Genomic DNA, 16,444 nt, shown 5'->3' with positions numbered 1-16,444 from the left:
AGATGCTACCTTAACTGCTCAGTGTTTACAGTATCTTCATGATTTCTCTAATCTTTGTTTTATTTGTATATTTATATCCCTTCAGTACCTCACTTAACGAGTATTGGGAAGTATTGGCAGGCTATGTGACCATGGAGTGCATCTTAGCTCAGCCGGATCCTGTCCTTGGGATGTTTTACTGTGTTAAAGCTGCTCTATAATGCAGGTCATTCTTGTCCTCACAGGCAAATTTGAGTAGGAATAGTGATTGGGAGCAGGCTGACTGTTTCACTGACTCTAGTCCAGCAATGCTGATACCACCTGTAGAGTCCCAACTACTGCTTATTGAGATTAGCTAGTTCAATAGAGAGCAGGGAATATCCCAAAAAAATCAGCCAGGCCAATGACCACTTTGGATAGAACATATGTATTTGCATTGGGTCAGGAGAGGATCTGGCTCAGTCATTAACTTTGCGGCAGTTAAAGAGCCGCCTGATGCTTGGTCTGGACAAGTTACCCAAAACCTGTGGAACTTTTTCCCTTGGGAATAGATGTCCTTCAGAAGAGGAGAAACTAGGTGTTTGAAAGCAATTCCATTGAATGTCATTTTGCCTGATTTAAAATCATTGCTGTGGAATGTCTTACTCATTTGTTCTTCTTTCTTATCTCAGGCTCTAGTGCATTTACAGCTGTCTGTTGGGGTTCAGCTCCAATTATTGGAGACTTGGAAGGAGTTTGCAGATTATATCAGCATGTTCACCAAAGCTGTGGCCGAGACCCCATTCAAGTAAGAGCTGAGTTTGACCAGAACTTCAACCAGCCACAGAAATATTTGTATTTACTGGAAATGAGTTGGGCAGCGACAACTTTGGAACTAACTTGATAGCCTCACTCCAAGCATCCACAGGATGTTTGCTGTGGGAAGTGGAAAAGTGCAAGATTGGTTCGATTGCAGGCTCCCTCCTGAAGCGGAATGAGGATGTGGGGTGATGGACATGGCTTGGTTGCGATGCCCCTATGGTGGAATAGTCTGCCAATGTTCATGAAGAATGTGATAGTGGAGGATTTACTGCACCCTTGGAATCATACCCCACAGCCAGAGCCTTGAAAAAAACAATCCAGAGCAGGAATAGTGATATTTGCTTATAATGTTAACTGTCTAATTAGATTTTTACTTGTTGAGTGCCACAAATGATTTAATGAAGGCTTTTCAAAAAGCAACAGCACAGGCACGCATCAATTACAGTTATCCATGGGGTACTTCACAAGGGGTGATATTAGTAAATAAAATTGCCAGTGGGGCCCTCACTCCTCTTTGGAAACATATAGTACTAGATAAAGAATTCTGTGCATTGCTCTGCCTGTGATATAGCTGGTTCCTGACACCACTTCCAATTCCTGCCCAGTCCACACCTAACTCTCTGATGTGAACATAATTCAATGGCCATTTTAGGGAATGGCTGGTTTGAGTGATTTTAATGCATGGTATGCAGCTGATCGCTCTGCTCTGTATAGAATAGTTCTCAAGGATGTCGGTCTGGATCGCAAAGAGTAATTATTTTTATAAAGGTCACATCACTTACTGCTCCTGTAATGTGTATTGTGACAGCATTTTTTAATATTCTTTCATGGGGTGTGAGCTTTGCTGGCACAGCCAGCATTTATTGCCTGTCGTATTGCCCTTGAGAAGGTGGTGATAAGCTGCCTTCAACTGCTGCATACCATGTGGGGGGGGCGGGTAGGTACACCCACAGTGCTGTTTGGGAGGGAGTTCCAGGATTTTGACCAATTGATAGTGAAGCAACAGCCGATATAGTTCCAAGTCAGGATGGTGTATGAATTTTTAGGTTGTAGTGTTCCCATGCATCTGCTGCCGTTGTTCTAGGTGGTAGTGGGTTGTGGAAGGTGCTGTTGTGAGATACTGTAGTGCGACTTGTAGATGGTACACACTGCTGCCACTATTTTTTTTATTCTTTGATGGGAAGTGGACATCGTTAGCGATTCCAGTATTTATTGCCCATCCCTAATTGCCCTTGAAAAAGTGGTGCTGAGCTGCTTTCTTGAACCACTGCAGTCCATCTGGTGCAGGTACACCCACAGTGCAGTTAGGAAGGGAGTTCCAGGATTTTGACTCAGTGGCAATGAAGGAATGGCGATCTGTTTCCAAATCAGGATGGTGTGTGGCTTGGAGGGGAACTTGCAGGTGGTGGTGTTCCCATGCATCTGCTGTCCTTGTCATTATAGGTGGAAGAGGTCATGGGTTTGGAAGGTGCTGTCGAAGGAGGCATGGTGACTTGCTGCAGTGCATCTTGTATATGGTACACACTGCTGCCTCTTTGCATCGATGGTGGAGGGAGTGAATGTTGAAGGTGGTGGTTGGAGTGCCAATCAGGCAGCCTGCTTTGTCCTGGATGGTGTCAAGCTTCTTGAGTGTTGGAGGTGGAGACAAGTATTCCATCACACTCCTGACTTGTGTCTTGTAGATGGTGGACAGGGTTTGGGGAGTCAGGAGGTGAGTTGCTGGCCACACAGAATTCCCAGTCTCTGACCTGCTCTTGTAGCCACAATATTTATGTGGCTGGTCCAGTTCAGTTTCTGGTCAATGGTAACCCCCAGGATGTTGATAGTGGGGGATTCAGCAATTGTAATGCTGTTGAATGTCAACGGGAGATGGTTAGATTCTCTCTTATTGGAGGAAGACATTGCCTGGTACTTCTGTGGCATGAGTGTTACTTGCCACTTATCAGCCCAAGCCTTAATGTTGTCTAGGTCTTGTTGCATATGCACATGAACTGCTTCAGTATCAGAGGAGTTGCGAATGGCACTGAACATCAGCGAACATCCCCACTTCTGACCTTATGACGGAGGGAAGATCATTGATGAAGCAGCTGAAGGTGGTTGGGCCTAGAACACTACCCTGAGGAGCTCCTTCAAGTGATGTCCTGGGCCTAAGATGATTGGCCTCCAACAACCACACCCTTTGTGCTCGGTATGACTCCAACCAGTGGAGATTTTCCCCCTGATTCCCATTGTGTGGCTAGGGCTCCTTGATGCCACATTCAATCAAATGCTGCCTTGAAATCCAGAGCAATTTTTTTCACCTCACCTCTTAAGTTTAGCTCTTTTGTCCATGTTTAGACCAAAGCTGTAGTGAGGTCAGGAGCCAAGTGGCCCTGGCAGAACCCAAACAGCATTGATGAGGAGGTTACTGCTGAGTAAGAGCCGCTTGATAGCACTGTCGACAACACCTTCCATCACTTTGCTGATGATCAAGAGTAGACTGATGGGGCGCTAATTGGCCAGATTGGATTTGTCCTGCTTTTTGTAGACAGGACATACCTGGGCAATTTTGCACCTTGTCGAGTAGATGCCAGTGTTGTAGCTGTACTGGAACAGCTTGGTTATGGGCAGCGGCTATTAGTCTTCAGTACTATTTCTGGAATGTTGTCAGGACCCATAGTCTTTGCAGTATCCTGTGCCTTCAGCCATTTCTTGATATTAGGTGGAGTGAATCGGATTGGCTGGGGACTTCAGGAGGAGGCTGAGATTTATTGTCTGATTGTGAGTGCTTCAGCCGTGTCTTTTGCAGTGATGTGCTGGGCTCTCCCATAATTGAGAATGGGGATATTTGTGGAGCCATCTCCTATTAGTTGTTTAATTGTCCTCCACCATTCACAACTGGATGTGGCAGGACTGCAGAGCTTAGATCTGATCCGTTAGTTGTGGGATCGCTTAGCTCTGTCTATTGCATGCTGTTTCCGCTGTTTGGCATGCAAGTAGTCCTATGTTTTAGCTTCACCGGTTGACACCTCTTTTTTAGGTCTGCCTGGTGTTGCTCCTGTCATGACCTCCTGCACTCTTCATTGAATCGGGGTTGGTCCTCCAGCCTTGATGGTAATAGTAGAATGAGGCATATGTCGGGCCATGAGGTTACAGTTTGTGGTTGAATACAATTCTGCTGCTACTGATTAGCAACTCATGGATGCCCAGTTTTGAGCTGCCAGATTTGTTCTGAATCGATCCCATTTAGCAGGGTGTTATTGACACAACACAATGGAGGGTGTCCTCTGTGTGAAGATGGGACTTCGCTTTCATAGGGATTGTGTAGTGGTCACTCCGACCGATACAGAGATGGACATATGCATCTACAACAGGTAGATTGGTGAGGACAAGGTCCAATAGGTTTTTCCCTTTTGTTGGTTCCCTCACCTCCTGCTGCAGGCCTAGTCTGGCAGATATGTCCTTCAGGATTCTGCCAGCTTGGTCAGTAGTGATGCTACCTAGCCACGCTTGGTGATGGACATTGAAATCTCCGACCCAGAGTCCATTCTGTGCCCTTGCTACCCTCCATGCTTCTTCCAAGTGGTGTTCAACACGGAGGGGTAATGATGATTCATCAGCTGAGGGAGGGTGGTAGGTGCTAATCAGCAGGAGGTTTCCTTGTCCACGTTTGACCTGATGTCATGAGACTTCATGGGGTCTGGAGACGATGTTGAGGACTCCCAGGGCAATTCCCCATTTTATCACGCTGTTCCGCCACCTCTGGTGGGTCTGTCCTGCCGGTGGAACAAGACATGCCCAGGAATGGTGATACTAGTGTCTGGGACATTGGATGTAAGGTATTTTTCCATGAGTATGACAAGGTCAGGCTGTTATTTGACTAGTCTGTGGGACAGCTGTCCCAATTTTGGCACAAGGCCAGATGTTAGTAAGGAAGACTTTGCAGGGTCGACAGGATTTGTGGTTGTCATTTCCGGTGCCTGGGTCGATGCTGGGTGTTCCATCCGACTTTCTTATTTTTAAACTTTTGTGTGGCTATTTTGTAGAACTGGATGGCTTGCTTGGCCATTTCAGAGGGCCACATTGCTGTGAATCTGGAGTCGCATGTAGGCCAGACCAGGTAAGGACGGCAGATTTCCTTTAAAGCTCATTAGCGAAACAGATGCGTTTTTTTTATGACGATCGATGGTAGTTTCATGGTCAACATTGCAAATTAGCTTTCAATTCTAGATTTTCATTAATTAATTGAATTCATCAATTAACTAAATTTAAATTCCACCATCTGCTATGGTATGATTTGAACCTATGTCCCCAGAGTATTAGCCTGGGTCTCTGTATTACTAGTCCAGTGACATTCCTGCTTTGCCACCATCTCTCCTCTGCGCCAATTGTGAAGGGAGTGATTTTTTAAGGTGATGGGTAGGATGCTGATTAAGAGTGTTATTTACATAACTTACAGATCAATGTAAACTCTAACATTACAACATTTCAAAAGTAATTTGTTGGCTGTAAAGCACTCTGAAGTAATGAAAGATGCTATATAAATACAAGCCTTTCTTTTTAATGTGAAGTCGATCAGAAATGCAAGTACTAGCAATACACAGCAGGTCTGAGCACCTGAACAGAGGTAAAAGACTATTTTTATAGATGCAGATGACCAGCTGTGTATTTCAAACATTTTCTACGCATGCTGTAAATGTAAAGACAATATCTCAAAGCAGAACAGTCTGCTTTGTACATTGATCGGGCAGAAGAAGTGACTCAATTTATTTTAGTTGATTTACACATGATTGTCAAATTGGTACAACAGGATGTTGCTGAAATATTTGTGTCTTGACAGGAGAGGACGGGACAACAATGGGTTATCCGTCTACTTGGCAAATGACGGGTCCAGAGGTGTCAAGGCGGATCGTTCGGGGAAAGGTCTCCTGAGCATTTGGAAGAAACAGATCCAGCAATTAAACAGAGTCAGCTCTGAGATGGCAAATGCCATAGTATCTGTCTATCAATCACCGTGGTCACTTACTCAGGTACAAATTGTCGTGATTGCCTTTTCGATGAAACAGTATTGTTAACAAAGTTAATAGTGATCGGTTGGAAGCTCCAGGATGTTACTGAGCGGCTGCAGAGTAGTTTGGGGGAGGGGGGGGGGGGATGGGGAGGAGTCTGAACAGCCAGAGGTCATAAAAAGAGGAATGAAGCAGAGTTTAGGGAGCTAGGAAGGGGACAAGCAAGCAGGACCTCAAAGGTAGTAAAGTCCAGATTTCTCCCAGTGCCAGGTTGGAGTACAAAAATAGGGGGATATAGCAGATGAATGCATGGTGTAATGCAGGCCCCCACCTGTCAAGAATGAAGCACATTAATTTTGCCTCATGAGCATTAAATTTCAAATTGTTGCTGGGCAGAAGAGAAAGCCTGTGACAAGGAATTGCCATGCCCCTGGCTGAAAAGACATTTTTGCATATTAGCAGACAGTGTTGGAACAAAGGAGCTATCCCCTGCTCACATCCAGATCAGACCTGATCAAATCAGTCAGCAACGTGACTGCCCTGCTGGCTAACTTGGGGAGTTTTAAATTGTAGAGACAGTGTTTGAACTGGCAGAAACCTCTTTGCCCCTGGATGGAAAAGACCTCCTCTCTGCCATCTCTTTCTCACAGAACTCCAAAACCCACTGAAGACACGTGAACCCCAAGAGAGAGAAAAGTCTCCTACAGTGAACAAGGTTTAAGAAGAATACTGGGCCCCAGTGAAAAGCAAGACCATATCTTCAATCAAGAACTATAGCAAGCTCGAAGCACAGTAACAGAAAACCCTCCTCAGAGATTTCCTCAAACTTTTCCACTTTTTTTTCCTTCTATTTTCTGTCCCTATCTGCATGTGTGCATCGTATATGCGCATCATGTATCCATAGGCATTAACCAAATTAGAATTTAAGTTGAATAAAATTTCACCTTCTTTAAACTTAAGAAAGCTTGTTTGTGCTCGTTTCTTTGCCTTATAATTGGAAAGTGGTGAATAAGGATATACCAAGGGGGAGCTCAAATCAGTTTGTGTAAAAATAAAACCCTGTTACAGTAAGACCAGGTGAAGGCTGAAAAGGACCCCAAGGTCTCCTCTTCTCACCTGGTCATAACAATGGCTAGAAAGACTATGCGGGGGGAAGGCTTCAGGTTCCTGGGAGATTGGGACCGGTTCTTGGGACCTATACAGGCTGAACGGGTTGCACCTCTACAGAGCTAGGGCGAATGTCCCCATGGGGCGGTTTGCTAGTGCTGTTGGAGAGGGATTAAATTATCTTCGGAACGAGGAGGTAGCATTAGAAAAGAGAAACAAGGTGCACAAAAGATTGGGAGAGACAGATAGCACTAGAGTAAGAAATAATAAGTATTAAGTGGGCTCAGAGTAAGAGGGAACACAATGAGGTCTGCATTAGGTTTACGGTGCATAATTGTAAACCCACAGAGTGTGGTAAATAATTTTGGTAACCTGCAGCCACAAACAGCCTCATGGAAATATGATGTGCCAATTGAGACCTGGCTCAAAAAAGGGCAGGTATGGTTACTCAATATTCCTGGATACAAGGTGTTTGTGAAAGAAAAGTAGAGGGGTGGTGAGTAACTCACCACCTGACTTCCCAAAGCCTGTCCATCACCTACAAGGCACAAGTCAGGAGTGTGATAGAACACTTGCCTGGATGGGTGCAGCTCCAACAACACTCAAAAAGCTCCACACCGTCCAGGTCAAAGCAGCCCGCTTGATTGGCACCCCATCCACAAACATTCACTCCCTTCACCACCGACGCACAGTGGAAACAATGTGTACCATCTGCAAGACGCACTGCAGCAACGCACCAAGGCTCCTTAGACAGCACCTTCCAAACACAGATCGCTACCACCTAGAAGGATAAGGGCAGCAGATGCATGGGAACACCACCATCTGCAAGTTCTCCTCCAAGTCAAACACCATCCTGACTTGGAACTATATCGCTGTTCCTTCACTGTTGCTGGGTCAACATCCTGGAACTCCCTTTCTAACAGTATTGTACCCCACATGGACTGCAGCGGTTCAAGAAGGCAGCTCACCACCATCTTCTCAAGGGCAATTGGGGATGGGCAATAAATGCTGGCCTCGCCAATGATGCCCGCATCCCATGAGCAAATAAAACAAAAATTGATTAAGGAGAATATTACACTGCTGGAGAGAGAGGATCCTGGAGGGACAGATTCTATTTGGTTATAGCAAAGGAATATTAGAGATACCATTCAGGTACTGAGTGTATTCTATAGACATCCAACTAGTGGGAAAGATAAAGAGGAACAAATTTGCAGAGAGGTGGGGTCATGGTGGCGTAGCAATACTGTGTGAACTGGTAATCCAGAGGCCCAGGTTAATGCCCTGGAGACAGGGGTTCAAATCCCGCCATGGCAGCTGGTAGAATTTAAATTCAATTAATTAATAAAAAAATGCATAAAAATAAAAATCTGGAACTGAAAGCTAGTCTCAGTAATCATCGATTGTTGTAAAAATCCATCTGGTTCACTAATGTCCTTTAGGGAAGGAAATCTGTCCTTACCTGGTCTGGTCTACATGTGACTCCAGACCCACAGCAATGTGGTTGACTCTTAACTGCCCTCTGAAATAGTCTTGCAAGCCACTCCGTTGTCAAGCGCAATTAAGGATGAGCAACAAATGCTAACCTGCCAGCGATGCATGCCAGGGTCAAGGATGTCAGAGTGGCTGCAGGACATTCTTCTGGCAGAGGATGAACAGCCAGAGATTGTGGTCCACATTGATACCAACAACATAGGTAGGAACATAGATGGGGTCTAGGAAAGAGATTAAAAAGCAGGACCTCCAAAGCAGTAATCTCAGGATTACTCCCAGTGCCATGTGCTAGTGAGCATAGAAATAGGAAAATTGAGTGATTGAACATATTTTTGGAGAATTGATTCAGGAGGGGAGGCATCAGATTTCTGAAGCACTGGGGACCGGTTCTGGGGCGCATGGGACCTGTACAAGATGGATGGGTTGCACCTTAGCAGGACCGGAACTAATATCCTTGCACGGAGATTTGCAAGTGCTGTTAGGGAGTGCAGCAGGCAGTTAAGGCAAATAGTGTGTTGCCCTTCATAGCGAGAGGATTCGAGTACAGGAGTAAGGATGTCTTGCTACAATTATACAGGGCCTTGGTGAGACCACATCTGGAATATTGTGTGCAGTTTTGGTCTCCTTATCTGAGGAACGATGTTCTTGCTATGGATGGAGTGCAGCGAAGTTTTCACCAGACTGATTCCTGGGATGGCAGGACTGACGTATGAAGAGAGATTGGGTCGATTAGGCTTGTATTCGCTGGAGTTCAGAAGAATGAGAGGGGATCTCATAGAAACCTACAAAATCTTAACAGGAATGAACAGACTAGATGCAAGAAGGATGTTGTCGATGGCGGGGGAGTCCAAGACCAGGGGTCACAATCTAAGGATAAGGGGTAAGCCATTTAGGACTGAAATGAGGAGGGGATTTCTTCACCCAGAGAGTGGTGAACCTGTGGAATTTTCTACCACAGAAAGCAGTTGAGGCCAAATCATTATCTAACTCTTTCTTGAATATATTTATAGTTCTTAGGGTTAAAGGAATCAAGGGATGCAGGGAGAAAACGGGAAAAGAGTACTGAGTTTGGATGATCAGCCATGTTCGTATTGAATGGCGGTGCAGGCTCGAAGGGCCAAATGACTTACTCCTGCTCCTATTTTCTATGTTTCTGTGTTTTTAAACTATGACTTACAGAGCACGAAAGGACACTGCTACTAGACTGGGCCTGCGGCAGGTGGTGAGGGAACCAACAAGAGGGAAAAATCAACTTGACCCCATCCTCACCAATCTACCTGTCTTAGTTGCATCTGTTGATTAAAGTATTGGTTAAAGTGACTACCACACAGTCCTTGTGGAGACAAAGTCCTGTATTCACATTGAGGATATCCATCATTGTGTTGTGTGACACTGCCACCATGTTAAATGGGATAGATTTCGAACAGGTCTATCACTCCAAAACTGGGCATCCATGAGGCACTGTGGGCCATCAGCAGCAGCAGAATTGCATTCAACCACAATCTGTAGCCTCATGGCCCAGCATATCCCCCACTCTACCATTACCATCAAGCTGGGGTACGAACCCTGGTTCAATGAAGAGTGCAGGAGGGCATGCTTGGAGCAACACCAGACAAACCTGAAAATGATGTGTCAACTTGGTGAAGCTAAAACACAGGACTACTTGCATGCCAAACTGCAAAAGCAGCATGCAAGAGACAGAGTCATAAAGAGATACAGCACTGAAACAGGCCCTTCGGCCCACCGAGTCTGTGCCGACCAACAACCACCCATTTATACTAATCCTACATTAATCTCATATTCCCTACCATTCTCCTACCACCTACCTACCTAAACTAGGGGCAATTTACAATGGTCAATTTACCTATCAACCTGTAAGTCTTCGGCTGTGGGAGGAAACCGGAGCACCCGGCGGAAACCCACGCCGTCACAGGGAGAACTTACAAACTCCGCACAGGCAGTACCCAGAACCGAACCTGGGTTGCTGGAGCTGTGGGGCTGCCGTGCTAACCATTGCGCCACTGTGCTGCCAGAGCTAAGCAATCCCACAACCAACGGATCAGATCTAAGCTCTGCAGTCCTGTCGCATCCAGTCGTGAATGGTGGTGGACAATTAAACGACTGACCGGAGGAGGAAGCTCCACAAATATCCCCATCCTCAATTATGGGGGAGCCCAGCTCATCAGTGCGAAAGAATTGACTGAAGCATTTTCACCCATCTTCAGCCAGAAGTGCTGAGTGGATGATCCATCTGGGCTTCCTTCTGAGGTCCCCAGCATCACAGATGCCAGTCTTCAGCCAATCCAATTCACTCCACATGATATCAAGAAATGGCAGAAGGCATTGGATACTGCAAAGACTGTGGGCCCTGATAGCATTACATCAGTGTCCTACTGAAGACCTGTGCTCCAGAACTAGTCGCACTCCTAGCAAAGCTGTTCCAGTACAGCTACAACACTGGCATCTACCTGGCAATGTGGAAAATTGCCCAGGTATGTCCTGTACTCAAAAAGCAGGACAAATCCCACCAGGCCATCATCAGCCAAAGTGATGGAAGGGGTCGTCGACAGTGTTATCAAACGGCACTTGCTCGGCAATAACCTGCTCACTGACACTCAGTTTGGGTTCCACCAGGGCCAGTCAGCTCCTGACCTCATTACAGCCTTGGTCCAAACATGGACAAATGAGCTGAACTCCAGAGCTGAGGTGAGAATGACTGCGCTTGACATCAAGGCAGCATTTGACCGTGCCTTAGCAAAACTGGAGTCGATGGGAATCAGGGAAAACTCTCCACTGGTTGGAGTCATACCTAGCACAAAGGAAGATGGTTGTGGTTGTTGGACATTAATTATCTCAGTCCTCAGCAGGAATTCCTCAGAGTAGTGCCCTCGGCCCAACATCTTCAGCTGCTTCCCTCCATCATAAGGTCAGAGGTGAGGATGTTCGCTGATGCTTGGACAATTCGTGACTCCTCAGATACTGAAGCAGCCCGTATCCAGATGCAGCAAGACCTGGACAACGTCCAGGCTTGGGTTGATAAGTGGCAAATAACATTCATGCCATGCAAGTGCCAGGTAATGACCATCTCAAATACAAGTGAATCTAACCATCTCCCCTTGATTTTCAATGGAATTACCAGCACTGTATCCCCCACCATCAGCATCCTGGGGGTTACCACTGACCAGAAACTGAACTGGACGAGCCACGTAAATGCTGTGGCTGCAAGAGCAAGTCAGAAGCTAGGAATTCTGCGGCGAGTAACTCACCTCCTGACTCCCCAAAGCCTGTCCTTCAGGGAGCGGAGAGGACCTGAGGGGAGTACGCCGCGAGAGCAGCCAATAAATACAGCCCGAGGATCGAGGCCCAGTCACTTACCTTCTGGGAGCGGAGTGGAGAGGAGCGGAGCTGTGTGAGAGCAGTTCAGGCGTGCCGGAGTTTGGAAAAAAGTCAACAGTTACATCACAGGAAAGCTGCAAGGTGATTGGTTGGTGAGTAACAGCTGTTAGTGCCTGGAAATCAAATCAAATCAGGGGAACATTCTTTTTTTAAACCTACCTTCTAAGTGATGAGGTTAGTCCTACGGAAGTGTGTTCTTTTTCAAATTATTGTAATTTATTAAGGACTTTAGATTGTAGTGGGTAGTATTTGGAGTAGAACAAGGCCCCGAGTGTAATTAGTATTTTTTAAAGGAAGTAACTAATTAATGTAAAGGTAAGCCATGACAGGAGAGCTCAGCCCCGTGATATGCTCCTCCTGCGCAATGTGGGAAATCAGGGATGCTTCCAGTGTCTCTGATGACCATGTGTGCAGGAAGTATATCCATTTGCAGCTACTGGCTACCCGCATTACGGAGCTGGAGCTGCGGGTGGATTCACTGTGGAGCATCCGCGATGCTGAGGATGTCATGGGTAGCATGTTTGGTGAGGTGGTCACACCGCAGGTAATGGCTGCACGGGCAGAATAGGGATGGGTGACCACCAGGTGGAGTAGTAGGCGCAAGCAGGTAGTGCAGGAGTCCCCTGTGGCCATCCCTCTCTCAAACAGATATACCGCTTTGGATAGCGTTGGGGGGGGATGGCCTCCCAGAAGAAAGCAGCAACGGCCAAGTTGTGGCACCACGGAGGGCTCTGCTACACAGCTGCTGTGGGGTGGGGGGGGTGGGTGGGTGTGGGGGTTGGTGAAGGACTGGGAGAGCCATAGTGATAGGAGATTCAATTATAAGGGGAACAGACAGGCATTTCTGTGGCTGCAAATGAGACTCCAGGATGGCATGTTGCCTCCTTGGTGCCAGGATCAAAGATGTCTTGGAGAAGCTGCAGGACATTCTGAAGGGGGAGGGTAAACAGCCAGTGGTTGTGGTACATGTCGGTACCAACGACATAGGTAGAAAAAGGGATGAGGTCCGGCAAGAGGAATTTAAGGAGTTAGGAGCTAAATTAAAAAGCAGGACCTCAAAGGTAGTAATCTCAGGATTACTTCCTGTGCCACGTATTAGTGAGTATAAGAACAGGAGAATAGAGCAGATGAATGCATGGCTGGAGAAATAGTGCAGGAGGGAGGGATTTAGATTCCTGGGACATTGGGACTGGTTCTGGGACAGGCGAGACCTGTACAAGCGGGATGGATTACACCCAGGCAGGACCAGAACTGATATCTTTGCAGGGGCATTTGCTAGTGCTGTTGGGAAGGATTTAAACTAGAATGTTAGGGGGATGGGAACCTGAGCAGGGAGACTGAGGAGGAGGAAACAAGGATAGAAACGAAAGACAGGAAACAAAAAGGCAAAAGTGGAAGGCATAGAAATCAAGGGCAAGAAACAAATAGGGTCATAGTGCGAAATAATGCTAAGATGACTAAGAATGTTAAAAAGACAAGCCGAAATGTTGTAATGTAATGTAAGAGATCTCTTGCCCCACCTCCGCTTTATTTGCTTAAAACCTATTACATTTCTAACCTTTGCCAGTTCTGATGAAGAGTCACTGACCTGAAACGTTAACTCTGCTTTTCTGTCCACAGTTGCTGCCAGACCTGCTGAGTATTTCCAGCATCTTTTGTTTTTATACAGGGACAGGCCTGTACCGCAGTATTATACAAGGGCAGATCTGTACCCACCTGTACTGTACAGTGAGACCTGTACCCATCAGTACTGTACCCAAGCGTCATACAGGGACATATACCCACAGTATTGTACCCCAGTATTATACAGTGAGACCTCTACCCGCCAGTACTTACCCGTGTAATCAGTGACAGATCTGTACCCACCTTAACTGTTCCCCCATGTTATTCAGTGAGACCTGTACCCACTAGTACTGTACCTCAGTGCTATACTGGGTTACATTACAGTTGAGTAAAGGTCTGTCCCTGTATAACACGTGGATACAGTACAGGTGGGTACAGATCTGTCCCTATGCCCAAATGTTATACAGGGACAGACCAGTATCCTCCAGTACTGAATCCATTGTTATAGATGGACAGATCTGTAGCCACCTGTAGTGTACCCCTGTTTATACACGGACAGACTAGTACATATCAGTACTGTAGTCCAGTTTTATGCAGGAACAGACCTGTACCCATCAGTACTCTACCCGAGTGTAATACAGCAACAGAACTGTACCCACCAGCACAGAATCCCAGTATTACATACAGAGTTAAACCTGTATCCACCCATACTATACTCCAATATATGCTTGCTCCAGCACCAGCCAAGTTTGGAAGGATTTGTGCTGCTATGTGTTTTTCACAATCCAAGTGGACAAAGTGTCCGAATTTCACATCACAATCTGTGAAATGTTTTCAGTTTTATTTCTAGGAGAGGTGATTAAAGGTGATTCTCTCTCTGTCGTAATATTTATTAACTTTACTGTAGAATGTATCTGAACTAACAATATTACTGAAGTTGATTCTTGTGTATGTTGTGTGCAGGTGAAATATTGATCGATGTGCTACATATATTGAATAGAAGGTCAGTTGCTTGTTTTTTCTCTTTAGGCATATCAAATGTGCAGTTCTGAGCGAGACAAGGAGAAGCTACTTGCTGACATCCCCGTTCGCCGTGGAGAAGGAGCAATTACAACAACACGCAGGATTGGACCAGAGCTATCGAAACGGGTCTATTTGCTGATGACTTCCCTGGAACCCGAAATTTTTCTTGAGTTATGAGTAGTGACTATTCCGCAGGACCTGAAGCCTTAAATCCTTTTGCTTTATGATTCCTTTCCATGGAGCACAGCATGTGCATCCCTCCAATGACTGGAACATCGATAAATGGGCTGGTGGTGGGCCAATGGTCATGAGAAGACGTTTGTCATTTCACAGTAAGAAGGTTATATCATACCAACCAATTACCATAGCTTAAGTTACTACTGTAGCAATAGTACAGTTTCAGTACACTGATAGCAGATGCACATTTCTGCTTTTTTTTTACTGGAGGGTTTTAGGAATGAAGTTCCCCGACCAGTGTGGATATAGGATGTTTGAAGTTCTGAAAACATTCACCTCCATTTTTCATAATTCAGGAGTACTGGCTGATGAGCATTTGAGAATGAGGCTTCAGCTTTGCTCTTTATGCTACTTGTTCCCTGATGAGTGGACGGGTGAGGCATTCCTTCCTGCTGCCCTCACGAAGGCTGCCATGAAGCCAGATAGTGGGAGAAGTACGAGAGTGGCATCCCTGCAGTCACATTGTAGAGCTGTGCAGCCACATCTCCACTCCAGCATAGTGATCCAACTAAAGTTTTGAAGGCTGGTTTGTGCACTGATTGCCTGGTGTTACCTGGTGTACGAGGCACTGTCTTGTGTCATACTGAACTATAAAAATCACAAGATCCCAGCTTCAGTTGCTAGTTTGTGGTGGGTGAGCTGATGTCAGCCAGGGCACCATTTGGGATACCATTATTATAATTGGCTTTGAAGTCCTTGAGCAGAGGAGAAAATTGGCCAGGGTTCCAGTCCAGTGACCCCTGATGGAAAATGTATATGTAGACATTGGGCGAGGACAGGATCAAACACAGCTGTGATCCCTTCAAATCTCTGGCATTCAGTCATTTTTTTACTTGTTAGGCTGTGAGTATAATGAGTTTTTTTGGGGGGGTGAGGTACTGGAATGATTATGAACTGAACCCAGAAAGAGTCAGAGTTTTCAAGAAAGGAGGGGAGAAGAAATGGAAAAAATATATAATGTATAGATATCTTCATCACAATCAGGATAAAAGATTTTGTTTTTTTAAGCAATAATGGTGAAATGTAAATGTACTGTTTTCTATGGAAGCTTATCATTTTCTACATTAAACTGTTCTTGATCATTTCATAGAATCTTAGAGTCATAAAGTCATTACAGCACAGCAGGAAGCCATCTATGAGCCTGGAGAGAGAGGGTTGGCAGGCTGTTTGACTCTGACAATCGTAGCTGGGCCTGACTTAATATCCAGAAATGTGCAGCACGGCTCACTGGTTAGTGATCAAGAGCTCAGTTACACACTAGTTAAGCCAACTCAGCTATTAGGCATAAATAAAAACAAGAAATGCTGGAACCACTCAGCAGGTCTGGCAGCATCTGTGGAAAGAGAAGCAGAGTTAACGTTTCGGGTCAGTGACCCTTCTTAGGAACTGCCTGTTCTGAAGAAGGGTCACTGACCCGAAACGTTAACTCTGCTTCTCTTTCCACAGACGCTGCCAGACCTGCTGAGTGGTTCCAGCATTTCTTGTTTTTATTTCAGATTTCCAGCATCCGCAGTATTTTGCTTTTATTTCAGCTATCAGGCAAGCTGTGGGTCATTCTAACTGCAGCTGTGGTTCAGTGGGTAATACTCTCGCCTCTGAGTCACAAGGTTCCTGGTTCAAGTCCTACTCCAGGCCTTGAGCACAAAAATCAAGGCGGAACTCCAGTCGGAGGTGCTGTCTTTCAGATGAGACGTTAAACTGTCTGGTCGGGTACTTTGTAAACGATTCAATGGCACTATTCCAAAGAAGAGGAGAGGAGTTATCCCAGTGTCCCTCAAACAACATCACAAAAATAGATTATCTGATCACTGCTACTTTGCTGTTTTTTGTTTTTTTTCAATGGAGTACTGCTTCAACAG

At 45.7% G+C, this 16,444-nt stretch overlaps 1 protein-coding gene across 5 annotated transcripts in view; it reads left to right on the top strand.

The window, feature by feature from the left end:
* Positions 1 to 15,627, top strand: part of LOC137384161 (crossover junction endonuclease EME1-like) — a 77,914-nt gene extending 62,287 nt beyond the window's left edge. For 3 of the 5 annotated variants that reach the window (XM_068057762.1, XM_068057761.1, XM_068057763.1), the window contains 3 exons: positions 651 to 766; positions 5,600 to 5,789; positions 14,355 to 15,627. In XM_068057762.1, the coding sequence (XP_067913863.1) occupies positions 651 to 766; positions 5,600 to 5,789; positions 14,355 to 14,525 (477 nt within the window). In that variant the 3' untranslated portion in view covers positions 14,526 to 15,627. Of the gene's footprint in view, positions 1 to 650; positions 767 to 5,599; positions 5,790 to 6,418; positions 6,651 to 9,545; positions 9,629 to 14,354 lie in introns of those variants that run through there. The other 2 variants (XM_068057764.1, XM_068057766.1) reach the window with 2 other exon arrangements.
* The last annotated feature ends 817 nt before the right edge of the window (positions 15,628 to 16,444 follow it).

Source organism: Heterodontus francisci, chromosome 26 (assembly GCF_036365525.1).
Source record: "Heterodontus francisci isolate sHetFra1 chromosome 26, sHetFra1.hap1, whole genome shotgun sequence".
NCBI lineage: Eukaryota > Metazoa > Chordata > Chondrichthyes > Heterodontiformes > Heterodontidae > Heterodontus > Heterodontus francisci.
Note: the sequence above shows the minus strand (reverse complement) of the source record. Positions and strands in the feature narration are given on the sequence as shown.